Below are 13,343 nucleotides of genomic sequence, written 5' to 3'. Positions count from 1 at the left end.
GTGTGAAATACATACATACATACATACATACATACATATCACTAATCTACTCTTTTCGGTTACTGCTAAAAATTAGAGATAATATATGCTAAGCACCTGGTTTTCATAGGTGTTCAGCAAATGGCAACTATTATTTATTACAAGTGTGAAGAGCACTGTGGAGTACCATTCTTAAATTAAAAGCATTATCATAATCGTGAATAAGCTGCTAGCTCCTCCTGTTTGGAGAACCATGTGAAGGCCATTTGGAATCAAGCAGAGTCGACAGGCATTGAAAAAGACCTCAAATAATTCCATTCTCTCTCTAAATTATTATTAGTTCTCAAAACAATTACTGTGTGATTGACTAATTACATAAAGCCCAGGTTTTGTGAGGAAGAAAGACCCCTCCTCCTCACTAACAAGAAGCACAACAGTTCACGATGTTGGGCATTCTTCATGGCACCTGTTCCGAACCTGCTCTAAGCCTTAACCTCTCTTGGTAGAGGACCTCACACTTGCCTAGTTGGCCTGATACTGACTGTAGAATCTCCACTGCCTTCTGCTCCACAAACACAACCTCTCTGGATTGTCAGCCTTTCTTCTCCTATAGTCCTTTGCCAGGAAAGAAGTGTCTCCCCTTTCTACCCATGTTTGTGTCTTCACTCTTATTCCAAGACGTGCCTCTACTCATTATTCCAACTTGCCCCTACATTTTTTCTCTATTGATATGCTTGGAAGTGCAACAGTACCAAAATACAGGCATACCTCAATTTATTATGCTTCATCATATTCACAGACACTGTGTTTTTTTTTACAAAATGAACATTTTATGGCAACTCTGTGCCAGTCAAATCAGTCCGTACCCTTTTCCAACAGCATTTGCTCGCTTCACGTCTCTGTGTCATGTTTTGGTAATTCTTGCAATACTTCAAACTTTTTCATTATATTTGTTATGATAATCTGTGATGATAATTCGCTGAAAGCCCAGATGATGATTAGCATTTTTAGCCATATACTTTTAATTAAGCTATATATGGGATGCCTGGGTGGCTCAGTGGTTTAGCATCTGCCTTTGGATCAGGGCATGATGCCAGGAGTCCTGTGTCAGGTTTCCTGCATGGAGCCTGCTTCTCCCTCTGCCTGTGTGTCTGCTTCTCTGTGTCTCTCATGAATAAATAAAATCCTTAAAAAAATTAAGGTATATATATTGTTTCTTTAGGCATAATGCTATTGCACACTAAATAGGCTACAGTATATTATAAATATACTTTTATACGCACTGGGAAACCAAAATATTCATTTGACTTCCTTTATTGCAATATTCACTTTATTGCAGTGGTCTGTAACCAAACCATAATATCTCAGAGGTGTGCTTGTATGCTTCTACCAACCTTGAATTACCATCTCCTCTATTTCCTTTGCTTCCAAAGTTCTTCAATTACTAATTATATCCCCTGCTTCTATGTTCTCAGTAAACTCAGACTTTAACCCTTTTAAAAATCTAGCTCCTCTTCCCTGACCATCCTATAGAAATTCAACTCTGAGAGGTACCTGAGAGGTACCATTGTTTTACTAATAGATAAATAACTCCAAAGGTTTACTCTCATCTTCCCTCTCTTCTCCTTTCCTATGGCGCATAACATGACTAATAACCTCTTTATGAAAAAAAAAACAAAAAAACTTTCCCAATTGGTTTACAGATAAAGGAATGTTTGGTTTACATTTTCTCTGGAAGAGTTTTTTAGGTTTCTTTCACTCGCTCTTCTTCGACCCCTTAAAAGTCAATTTCCTGAAGATTCTATATTTAGATTTCTTGCAGGACCACACCTATTATTATTAATTGTAACTCTATCTAGGCTATCCTGGCAGAGAAGTTATAATCCTTTCACTAGCCCCAGAATCTTTCTTTGGATCCTGAATTTTCAACTGTCTGCGAGACACCCAAATGCTTTATCAAAATCTCAAACTTGAGGGCGCCTGGGTGTCTAGTCAGCTGGGTGGCTGACTCTTAGTTTCAGCTCAGGCCATGATCTCAGGGTCCTTGGATAGAGCCCTGAGTTGGGCTCTGTGATCCCTGAGGAGTCTGCTTAAGGATTCTCTCTCTCCCTCTCCCTTTCCCACTGCTTATGTGCCTGCTCTTTCTGTATATGTATAAAATAAATAAATCTTTTTACAAAAATCTCAAACTTGGCACATCCAAAATTCAGATCATTTCCCCCTTGCCTCCAAAACAAGCTCCTCCTCCTGGTTTCTGTTTCTACAGATGTCAGTTACCCAGATTCACACCTCAGAATCCTTGATTTTCTCTCTCCGTTACTGTAACCTCCTACTTCAATGCTATTAACAGATACCAAATCATATAGATTCTACCTGTTGTTTTCTAGGCCATGCCATTATTGTTTTATCCTGCATTACTGTAAGTAACCAACTAAATAGTCTCTCCAACTCAATCCATTATTTGGTGTACTGATACCTGATTAAGTTTATGAACATTGGGCTTCATCATTCTATGGCTCAAAAAGTATTGGAGGGACCGCACTACATACAGATTTAAGAACAAACTTCTTGCCTCAGATTTCAAAGTCCTATATAATCTGACCTCAACTTTTTCCAGCACTATTTTCCACAATTTTTCTGCATATTCCCTACCCTCTATCCAAATTGTAGTCCTTAAAGACCTTGCCTTCTTTAAACAATTTCACAATTTGAATTACAAGTATCAAAGCCTCCCTAACCTGGCTATCACTCCTCTGTATCCTTTGCTGCTTTTTTTGTTATTTCTCCAAATTCAAAAAATCAGAACTTCAAAGTTCAAATTCATCAAACATCTTTTCTATCTACACTTCCTCCCTAGAAACATAAATGCTGATGATCCCCAAATGTGTATCTCTAGCTCACCTAGCTCCCAGAACTTCAGACTCAAATATCCAACTATGTACCCATCATTTTCATATAGATATCAGACATGTATCTCAAACTCAACGTGCCCACACTTGAGCTCCCAATTTCCTTTGCAGTCTTTCTTATCTCAATAAAGGGCAATTCCATCAGTCCAGTTACTTAGGCCAAAATCCTTGGAGTCACCTTTGATTCCTCTTTCTCCCACATCCTATTCATCAGCAAATTCTATTGGTTTCATAGTATATCCAGAATCTGACCATAGCTGACCAATTTCACTACTGATTTGGTCCACACTACTGTACCTCTTACCTGGATTATTTGAAAATAGCCCCCTAACTGGAGACTTCACTATTTGCCCTTACCTTCTTCGGTCTAGTCTCAAAGCAGACTATAATATTCTTTATATTAGTGTTAAAATGAAAGGCAGACTATGTCACTCCTCCACCTAAAGTACTCCAATTGCTTCCTAGCTCACTCTAAAATCAAAGCCTAAATCTTTAAAATACTTCACAAGGCCTTTTATAACCTGACAGCCATCCTGCTCCCTCCACCACCCGCATCCTCCACTGATGTCATCTCTTACTTGCTCTAACTTGCTCACTCCTCTAAAGCTACCATCTTCCTCAACACATCAAGCAAGTTTTGCATTTGCTCTTTCCCCTTCATAGATGACCTTTCCCCTTACTGGATATCTTCCTAATTTCTCCCTCACTTCTTGCATTTCTGATCAAACGTCATTGTTCCAGCAAGAATTTCCCTACTGATCCTGAAATTTCATCTCTTCCCATGTTTTCTCCACAGCTCTTGTATAAGTTAGCTGTTGCCACAATAAAGATAGTAAAAACCCATCCTCAAACTAAATGGCTTAAAACAATTATTCTCATGATTCTCTGGGTCAGCTGGAACAGCTCTGCTTCATGTATGTTTATTCTGGGACTCAGCAGTGACAATAGCAGAAGCACAAGAAGGCAAGCAGGGAAACACAAAGCCTCTTAGGCTTAGATCAGAAGTTACACACTAACACTTCCATTTCATTCTATTGGCCAAACATTTAGGAGCAGGGAAATACATTTCAACCCTTTTAGTGGGAGGAACTCTAAAGTAACATGGCAAAAAGTGTAGGTATAGGAAGGCAGGAAGAACTCAGGTCAGTGATACAATCTACTGTATCGTTTAACATCATCTGAAATCCCATATATTTATTTATTTGTTCACATTATCTTCTCACTAGCTACTGCATAAGGGTAGGAACTCTGTTTCATTATTTTATCTCTAGGGACTGAAACTGAGCCCAAACATAGTAAATACTAGATAAATGTGTTGAATGGACAAATTTATCACTGATGCACAGTCATTCAATATGCCTACTATGTGCCAGAAGCTATGCTAAATGCTAAAAATAGGTGAACAAGGCACAGGGCAAATGTCAAGACAACAATGTAATATTTAGTGAGGATGGCAGATGGATGGACAGGCAATTATTAACAATGATAAGCACAAATAATAGTAATAAATTAGCTAACAATTATTGGGAAACCTACTATGTTCTAGGCACTGTTCCAAGGGGTATAGATGAATTAACTAATCTGCTCAACAACCTTGAGGTGGGTACTATTATCCCAGTTTCATAGAGGAGGAAAATGAAGTATAAAGAAGTTAAATAAATCATCCAAGATCATATGGTTAATAAATATAGGAGCCAGAATTCAAATAAAAATGGCCTGACTCCAGAACCAATTTACTACATTCCTCAGCAGGGAAGGTGCTATTCAGAGATTACAGATTCCTGTAATCTATTACAGAGATTCCTCTTTGCTGTGGAAGCAAAGAGGTAGACATACAACTCAATTGGGAGGTTAGGAAGTACAGTTAGGAAAGCCAGACTAAGAAAGGAATAGCTTTGTCTATCTTCTAAAAATTTTTAATCTTATCAGGAACTATCTTATTTCATCAATTTATTATCAGTGGTAAGGTGCACCTCAACTTCAGATATGAAAAATTTGAAAAAATGACCAATGACAATTTTATGATACCTCGGATTATAAAATGCAGGTTTTACAAATTAAAATGTGAAAAAAAAGGCAATCTGTGTGTCCTCTTGCTTTCTGCTTCCTCTATACATACATGCACGCATGCACGTGCACACACACACACACACACAAACACACAAACATCTGCTGCCATATATGCTAATATAGTCTTGTCTTTTTTAGATTTGGTTTAATACTCAACGATACGACTCCCCACTACGGATAAATTTTGATGTCACCAAACCCAAGCTATGGAAATCTTTCTTTTCAAGAAGCCTTCCATATCCTGGCCTTTCCAGTATTCAGGTATATAATTCTTTTATTAACATATAGACAAAGGGGTGCCTGAGTGGCTCAGTCAATTAAGTGTCCAACTCTTGATTTTGGCTCGGGTCATGATCTCAGGGTTGTGAGATGGAGCCCCAGGTAGGCTGCCTTGCTGGGTAAGGAGCCTGCTTAGGATTCTCTCTCTTCCCTCTCCCTCTGCCCCTCTCTCCCTTTCTGTTAATTATATATGCAAAGAAGTAAGGAATTTGAGATCATTATACTGGATAGCCAGATATGTTTTTTACCCTGAATTCTATTATTCAGTCAAAAATAATATTTTTCAAACTTAGTTGAGCCCAACTCACAGTAAGAAATTACCACCATATCATGAACCAGTATATATATGTGTGGGGGAAAAAAATGAACCTCATGACTTAAAAAGTACATTAGAATATATTCTTAAATGCTAGTCTCAATTCACTAAATGACTAAATTTCATGACTGCTATTAAAACATGAAATCAAACCGCAGGGCATGATCTCATAAAATTAATTTAGAAGGTCCTGACCAGTGTTAAGATTTTAATAAGTGTGAAAATTGTTTAGTAAGGGTTCTATTAAATTTGTTAGCTATATATGTATCTGTGTATGTGTACAGTAAGTGTATAATATGAGGTATACTTTTTACTGTGATCCAGACCTTTCCAAAAAGAGGTTTAAAAAAAACAGTGCCCTAGAGAAATTCTTCCATGTGTCAAGGTGACATATATAAGATTTTTCATAGAAACATTGTTTATAACAGCCTAAGAACTGGAATTACAGAAGGGACAAATTATGTAGAGTACATACTGGAATATTTTATAGTAGCTACACAAGTGAAACATTAATAAATCTTAGCACTCTAAAAATGTGGATGTTATTATCTCTATTAAGGGAGAAAGGCAATCTGCATATTCACAGGATAAAATTACATAAACAGACTTGTCAAATCACTACATTGTACACCTGAAACCAGTGTAACATTGTGTGTCAACTATACTTGGAAAAAAAGGGGGGGAGCGGGGGGGGGGGTGCGCCTGGGTGGCTCAGTGAGCATCTGCCTTTGGCTCAGTCGGGATCCCGGGTCCTGGGATTGAGTCCTGCATCACACTCCCTGCATGGAGTCTGCTTCTCCCTCTGCCTGTCTCTGCCTCTCTCTCTCTGTCTCTCATGAATAAATAGAATCTTAAAAAAAAAAAAAAAAAAAGAAAGAAAAGAAAGAAAGAAAAGAAAAGAAAAGAAAAGAAAAGAAAAGAAAAGAAAAGAAAAGAGAAAAGACATAAAGTTTACAAAACACCCAAACCAAAATAATACATTGTTTGGGGATACATAGATATATAATAAAATCATAAATACATTTTATTAACTTGCTAATCTCCACCAACTATGATGTACACATCAGGAGGCAGTGATTTTATTCATGGCCACATCTCTATCACCTATAAAAAATGCCTGGCCCACCGTAGATATATGTTGAATAAAAGTGCTAAAAAATAAATTCAAGTCGTAGCTACTTCTATGGTGAGAGAGGTAGGAAATTACACAGCACTTTAATTTCTTTGTGATATTGTACTTAAGATGGCTCATGGGTACACTGGTATCCATTATACTATGCTCTGTATCTGAATGAATGTCTGAGATTTCACAATTTTTTAAAAGATTTAGAAAAGAATTAGAAAGTTATTCAAATTAAGTGTGATTCTTAGAATTTCTGAACTATTTTCTCTTTCATAGCCAGAAGAACTAATTTACCAGCGCACAGACAAAGCGGCTGCAGCTGAGCTACAAGACAGGTCATATGATACCCTTAAATCCACATGCAATCTGTCACTAGAAGTGTAATACCAAAACTGAACGGTTCCTGGCCTGGATTAATAATTTGAGCAATTAAAACTTTAATTCATGTTTATAGAGAGATACAAAATACAGATCTGATCTCTAAATCCTGCAGCTCAAAGGGAGACCTTTGCAACAGTACAGTGTGGAACAAACAGAAGTGACCTTCAGCAATGATAGGTAGTTCTCCCAAAACTTCACCTCAGGTTAGAGCTCAGCATCATGTTATTATAGGCCTTATTCAGACTTACCATAATCCTCAGCTTAATATGCCTCTTTTGTCCAATTAGTGGCTTACTGAACTTCAGCTAGTTTATAAACCTAACACAAGGAGAAGGCTGGGAAGAGTTCCCATGATCCTTATAATCATGTAAAACAAAACTTTACTTTTCCAGTTTTGCAAATGTGGAAACCAAGGTTCAAAGAGGTCAACTTACTTGTTAAGTGTTAGAGGGGGCTTCTGAGCCGAGTCAGATCTGATTTTAAAGTCTGCCCTTTCTACTATATCAAGCTGTGTAAAGAGCAGCATGTCAAATACTCAAGGATAAATGTGACCCTTTCTAAGATATTACTAGAAAACTCCAAATTATTCTCAATTTCAAACTTTAAATAAAGCCCTACTAGAGGTACTGACCTAGAACTACTAATTCTCGAAAAAGTCTTTGTTTCTTCAGATAGTTTCAGGATACTATTACTTAGACCCACATTATTTATCTACCCAACATTGATGAAGTGCATGGCAATTCAATCATACTCTTGCTCAGACTGTCTTGAAACCCAGGACAAACATGTGTTATGTGCCAAATGAGAAGGAGATCCTGCAGCTATTAAGCAGTGAGGAGCTGGATGGATCTCTAAATCTGTGCATTTGGTTAGGGATGCATGAGAGGCCTTAGAATTGGCAGGGTTTCAACTCAAACCTCACATCCCCTGCCATTGTTAAGTCACTTATCCTACCTCAAGCTGTCCCCACATAAGTAAGATTGGGACAAGATCCCCTCAGGAGTCACAGTTAAGATTAAATAAAAATGAAAAAAAAAAAAAGATTAAATAAAAATGAACAGAAAGGATTTTACACAGTACCTGGTAAATAAAGGCTCAACAAATGACATTTTCCTTTATTCTGTGTTTGCCACTTAATTTTTGATATCCTGCTTTGTACCTAATGATAGGTACTGGATCTATAGGACATAAAGCTTAGTGATGATGGATATTCTAAGAACAGTCTTAAAGAAATTCAGAAAAAGAACCTCATAAACAGAAGTCACAGCACAGGGTTAAGAATCAATATGCAGCAATAAAAGCCCTACAAATATTTAAGGCTTTCAACATAAACTACGTGTAGTGAATGACAACTCCACCCGAATCCCCACTGCATACAAACCATATCATTGTTTATAAGAGAAAAGTCAAACCAGCAAAAAATAGAGTTATTTTTATAAACAGGATTGAAAAAATACTGAAAGAAAAAATCATGGACTGGAGGCCACGCCATCTGACTAGATGGAACAGGTACTGTACCTCCGCGCTACGACACTTCTTACCTGTGTTAGAAAGAAGTCGAGGAGAAGATGTAGAAGATGACCATAGAGCAGAGCTGCTCAAACAGCTGGGAGACTACCGGGTAAGTACAAATGGCTCTAAACTGAACCTGTGGATTTCATTTCAAATTGGAAATTGCCTGGTAACACACTTTTAGAATCAAAATACCTACTTGGCTGTCCAAATACATAGATGAAGCAGCATAGAGTAAAAGATGTAATTAAAAGTTCAAATCTCAGTGATTAAGCTATTATTAAACAGCAAAATGCCTCCATAAACTGAAAATGCTATAAGACTAGGCAACGAAAAATATCTTTAATAAAATGCATTGCAAGAGTATTAAATACAATTAAAACATCTGGCTAAATCATATTAGAGTCAACTGTACATAAAGGTGAAACCAACCATTCTTGGTCAATTTTAAGGATATGATTTATAATAACTGCTTCTCAAAGCTAAGAAAAACTCTCATTAGGCATGTCCTCTCCACTGCCTGTCGGTAGTGCTGTGTTCACATCATATAGCTAGATAATAAAACCTAGAATAAAGTCTCAAAACAGTAAACTTTGTTGGCTAAACAGTGTTACGTCAAGTTGGACATTTAATTTTTTTTTAAGATTTCATTTACTTATTCATGAGAGATACAGAGAGACTGAGACATAGGCAGAGGGAGAACCAGGCTCCCTGCAGAAGGACTGGGATCACGGCTTGAGCCAAAGGCAAACGCTCAACCACTGAGCCACCCAGGTGTCCCTGGACATTTAATTCTATTCAGTGACTCAACTAGGTTTTCAAGGGTGCCTGTGTGGCTCAGTTGGCTGAGTCTAATTCTTGGTTTCAGCTCAGGTCTTAATCTTAGGGTCCTGGGATGAAGCCCTGCCTTGCTCTGCGTTCAGTGCATAGTCTGCTAGGGGATTCTCTCCTTCTGCCCCTCCCCACTTGCTGTCTTTAAAACAAATGAATAAATCTTAAAAAAAAAAAAAAATGAGTTTTTCAGCTAGGATGTCATCAAGTAACAAAAAATGTATTCAAACAGGCTTTAGCAATGAAAAGAATTTATTGGCTTATTTCAGTAAATATTAGAGGTAAGTAGCTGTCAGAGCTGTACCACTCTTCTGTAAGTCTTCCCAACTTGCCCTCCTCCGTGTGATGGTACCGTCCTCAGGCTCATTTTCATGGAATAAAACGGGTGGAACAGCTCCAGGCAGGACTCACATCTGCACACATGTTGTCCAAAGCAGGAGAGCACATCTGTGTGCCATCATTCCTAGCAGGTTTCCTGGGACTCACTTTTATCACAAGCCCATAGATCAGTCACTGTGGCCATGGGATAGAATGTAATGTGTTGATTAGCATTAATCCAGATCCCTGAAATCACGTGAGTTACTATGCAAACTAGAGACTATCAGGCAGAGGGAAGGGAACAGTGGAGGGCGGCTGGGTGCTAACAGCTGTCTTATACACCAAGTCAATACACTAGCAATTGAACAAAAAAGACATTTGGCCTCCCTCCATTTTCTGTATTGCTACTACATAGCTGAATAGGAAAGCAGAACTAAATAAACGATTTCAAGGTGCAGAAGAAAGACAAGAATATTAAGAATTGCATGTGAGGAAAAAAATACAATGAAATCTTCAAGCTTCACTAATGACTACAAGTCTTGTTTTTTTTTTGTTTTGTTTTGTTTTGTTTTGTTCTTTTCCTTCAGTTCTCTGGATTTCCCCTTCACATGCCCTATTCTGAACTGAAGCCTTTAATTGAAGCAGTGTATAGCACCGGAGTACATAATATTGATGTTCCTAATGTTGAATTTGCTTTAGCTGTATATATCCACCCATACCCCAAAAATGTTTTGTCTGTCTGGATTTATGTTGCCTCCCTTATACGCAACAGGTAATTTTTTCATTGTATACTTTTTTTATCATGTAAAAACTGTAAGGTATGAGGATATTTTTAAGTGATACTGATCACATAAATTATTTGTAAATAATGAAATAAAACTATCATTATTTTCAAAATAAGTTTGTATTTAGTAGTCGGTCTTGTCTCTTGCCACTCTGACCCCACATTCCATTGAGGCTTCCCAGAGTTCCCCCTCACAGGTGCCTCTGGGGGTCTTTATACGCTTCCCATCCCCCTCCTTTCCAAGTCCTGAGTGGAGGGGGTGGGGATGGCTGCTCTTGTCCTTAGGCTCCGGGTCTCCAGGGAGGTTAGGAGCTGCCCAGAGCCCATCTCCTGGCCAGACCCAGCTGGTGGGATAAGGGGTTGGCCCCTATTCTGGTGCAGGTTTACAAGCTCTATAAAGGTACAGTGCTTACCACTGGCCCCCTTTCTCCATCCCCCCGATAAAAAGCACAAGATGGGGTCAGGCTGCCTCCAGAGTTGGGTGGGGACAGAGACATCAGGCAGCCTGGGAGGGAAATGTAAAGGCGAAAATAAAAGATTTATCAAGTTATGACTGATTGTGTCATAAAAAAAAAAAAGTGGGCACCCCACGTCTATGCCTTTGTACTTACCTTCTACTTGGAATGCCCTCCTTCTTTGCCTGTCCAACAGAATACCCACCATACTTTTAAGACCCAGCAAAATAACACAACTTCTCTGGGGGAAGCAGGAACAATTTCGCAATATAGAATTAACACCAAACATCTTGTAAGACCTTATCCTTTAGAAATACTGAACAAACATGTGCTATGTACACAAAGTGCCCATATATATCTCACATAATCCTATTGAAACAATATAGTATTGGGAGGGGGGTATGTTTAAACATCCCCCAAAGGAAAGTCATTTAAAAAACTAAGACATTGCTATGGACTAAATGTTTGTGTCTCCCACAAAATTCCTACCTTGAAACCCAAATCCCTTATGTAATGGTATTTGGAGATGGGTCCTTTGGGAGGGAATTAGGTATGAGAGTGGAGGCCTGGTGTTGGGATGAATGCTACTGTAAAAATACAGTAGAGAGCTTGCTTCCTTTCTTCAGGCCATGTGTGGATACAATGAGAAGACAGCCCTCTGCAAATCAGAAAGCAAGCCCTTACCAGAAACATCTGCCAGAACCTTACCCCTGACTTCTCAGCCTCCAGATATAGCAGAAGTCAATGTTTGTTGTTTAAGCTACCCAGTGTATAGTATTGTGTTATACCAGCCCAAACAGATTAAGACAAACACAGGTACTACCACACTAAGTCACTAAAAGGTATTAAATCTATGTGCTGACATGGAAAAATGTACACAAAATAGAAATACATAAAAAAGCAGGGTTTCTTAACAGAGGCACTACTGACATTGTGGGCCAAGTGATTTTTTGCTATGGATGGCTGACCTGTTCATTAGAGGGTGTTTAGCAGCATCCTTGATCTCTACCCACTACATGTCATTTGCATCCTTTCCCTCTGCCAAACTGTGACGACCAAAAATGTTTCCATACATTGTCTATTGTCCTCTAGGGATAAACTGACTCCAGCTGAGAACATAGCTGGAATACGATCTCACTTAAAAAAAAAAAAAAAAAAACCATAAAGCCAGAGGGACCAAATTAGGCAAAAACTTTCACCTTTTACTTTATTCCCTTAAGCCATCCTCTATCAGATTATATTATAATTAGGAGTTGGCATGCCTCTGATACCTCAATTAGGGACTCTTCAAGAGAGAGAGCTCAAGGACTGACCTGTAAGAGTCATTACCAGGCAATACCTCGTCATTACAGAGTACCATGCATGGACAAGTTACTTAACCTTCCTGCTATTTATTTCCCCATATACAGAATCAAAATGATCACACTCCTTCCTTCCTCTCACAGTTTAATCAAGTCAGTATATGTAAGTATAAGGTACTTAGAACACTGCCCAGCACTGAGCACCTGATGTCTGTCAGGCACCCCAAGGCAGTTCACGTAACTTGTGTTTTATTCTAAGAATAAATAATTCCAATAACGCACTAAATCAATCACAAATCCCACGGCAAATTTAAACCAAGTATTTGGGGGGGTCCCTGGGTGGCTCAGCGGTTTAGTGCCTCCCTTTGGTCCAGGGCGTGATCCTGGAGTCCTGGGATCAAGTCCCACATCAGGTTCTCTTCATGGAGCCTGCTTCTCCCTCTGCCTGTGTCTCTACCTTTCTCTCTCTCTCTCTCTCTCTCTTTCTCTGTCTCTCATGAATAAATAAAATCTTTAAAAATAAATAAAATAAACCAAGTATTTGTAGTGTTTCATCAAAGACTATACCCTGAAGTTAGTGTATCAAAATTAAGTATAAATTATGTTGTCTGGTCTCCCCATGCAACTAGAAGGAGAGGGAGAGTAGAGAGTAGTGAGTCTCCACATGATGATGTGCAGTCAGTGTAGTCCAAGACTGCCAGGTCTTATTTAATGGTTTGCTAATATCAAGTAGCATAGGACAAAGCAAAAAGGAGGCACCTCAATCACCTGGTACCCCTGAGGAAATTAGCTGCTCAAATTAATTAATTTAAAAGAGTAACATTTAAGTCAACTCCTGAAACACTACTGAGTCATTATAAGAATTTCTCGCCCCAATATATTATAGTGTTTTGTGACTACAGGGAGGATAAACTTGAGTCCTCCCTCACCTGATAACTCAGGGCCAGGAGTATAGATAAGTAATTTTACTTACAATTCATGTAAATACAGATAAGATGAAGTATGGGGCTGGTTGGACTCACTCAGAAAAATTCTTGTAGCTTGTTTTCTTGAAATAGTCCCTGATATGAACTTTTCAAATACAC

At 38.5% G+C, this 13,343-nt stretch overlaps 1 protein-coding gene across 8 annotated transcripts in view; it reads left to right on the top strand.

Annotated features, from left to right (window-relative positions):
- The window catches only part of CC2D2A (coiled-coil and C2 domain containing 2A), a 136,496-nt gene extending 125,878 nt beyond the window's left edge, over window positions 1–10,618 (top strand). For 7 of the 8 annotated variants that reach the window (XM_072805293.1, XM_072805271.1, XM_072805254.1 and 4 more), the window contains 4 exons: window positions 5,097–5,219; window positions 6,953–7,011; window positions 8,501–8,678; window positions 10,306–10,618. In XM_072805293.1, coding sequence (XP_072661394.1) covers window positions 5,097–5,219; window positions 6,953–7,011; window positions 8,501–8,678; window positions 10,306–10,494 — 549 coding nt within the window. In that variant the 3' untranslated portion in view covers window positions 10,495–10,618. The remainder of the gene's footprint in view (window positions 1–5,096; window positions 5,220–6,952; window positions 7,012–8,500; window positions 8,679–10,305) is intronic. The other variant, XM_072805311.1, reaches the window with a different exon arrangement.
- The last annotated feature ends 2,725 nt before the right edge of the window (window positions 10,619–13,343 follow it).

Source organism: Canis lupus, chromosome 2 (genome assembly GCF_048164855.1).
Source record: "Canis lupus baileyi chromosome 2, mCanLup2.hap1, whole genome shotgun sequence".
Classification (NCBI taxonomy): Eukaryota; Metazoa; Chordata; class Mammalia; order Carnivora; family Canidae; genus Canis; species Canis lupus.
This window is presented reverse-complemented; position numbering and strand designations above follow the sequence as displayed.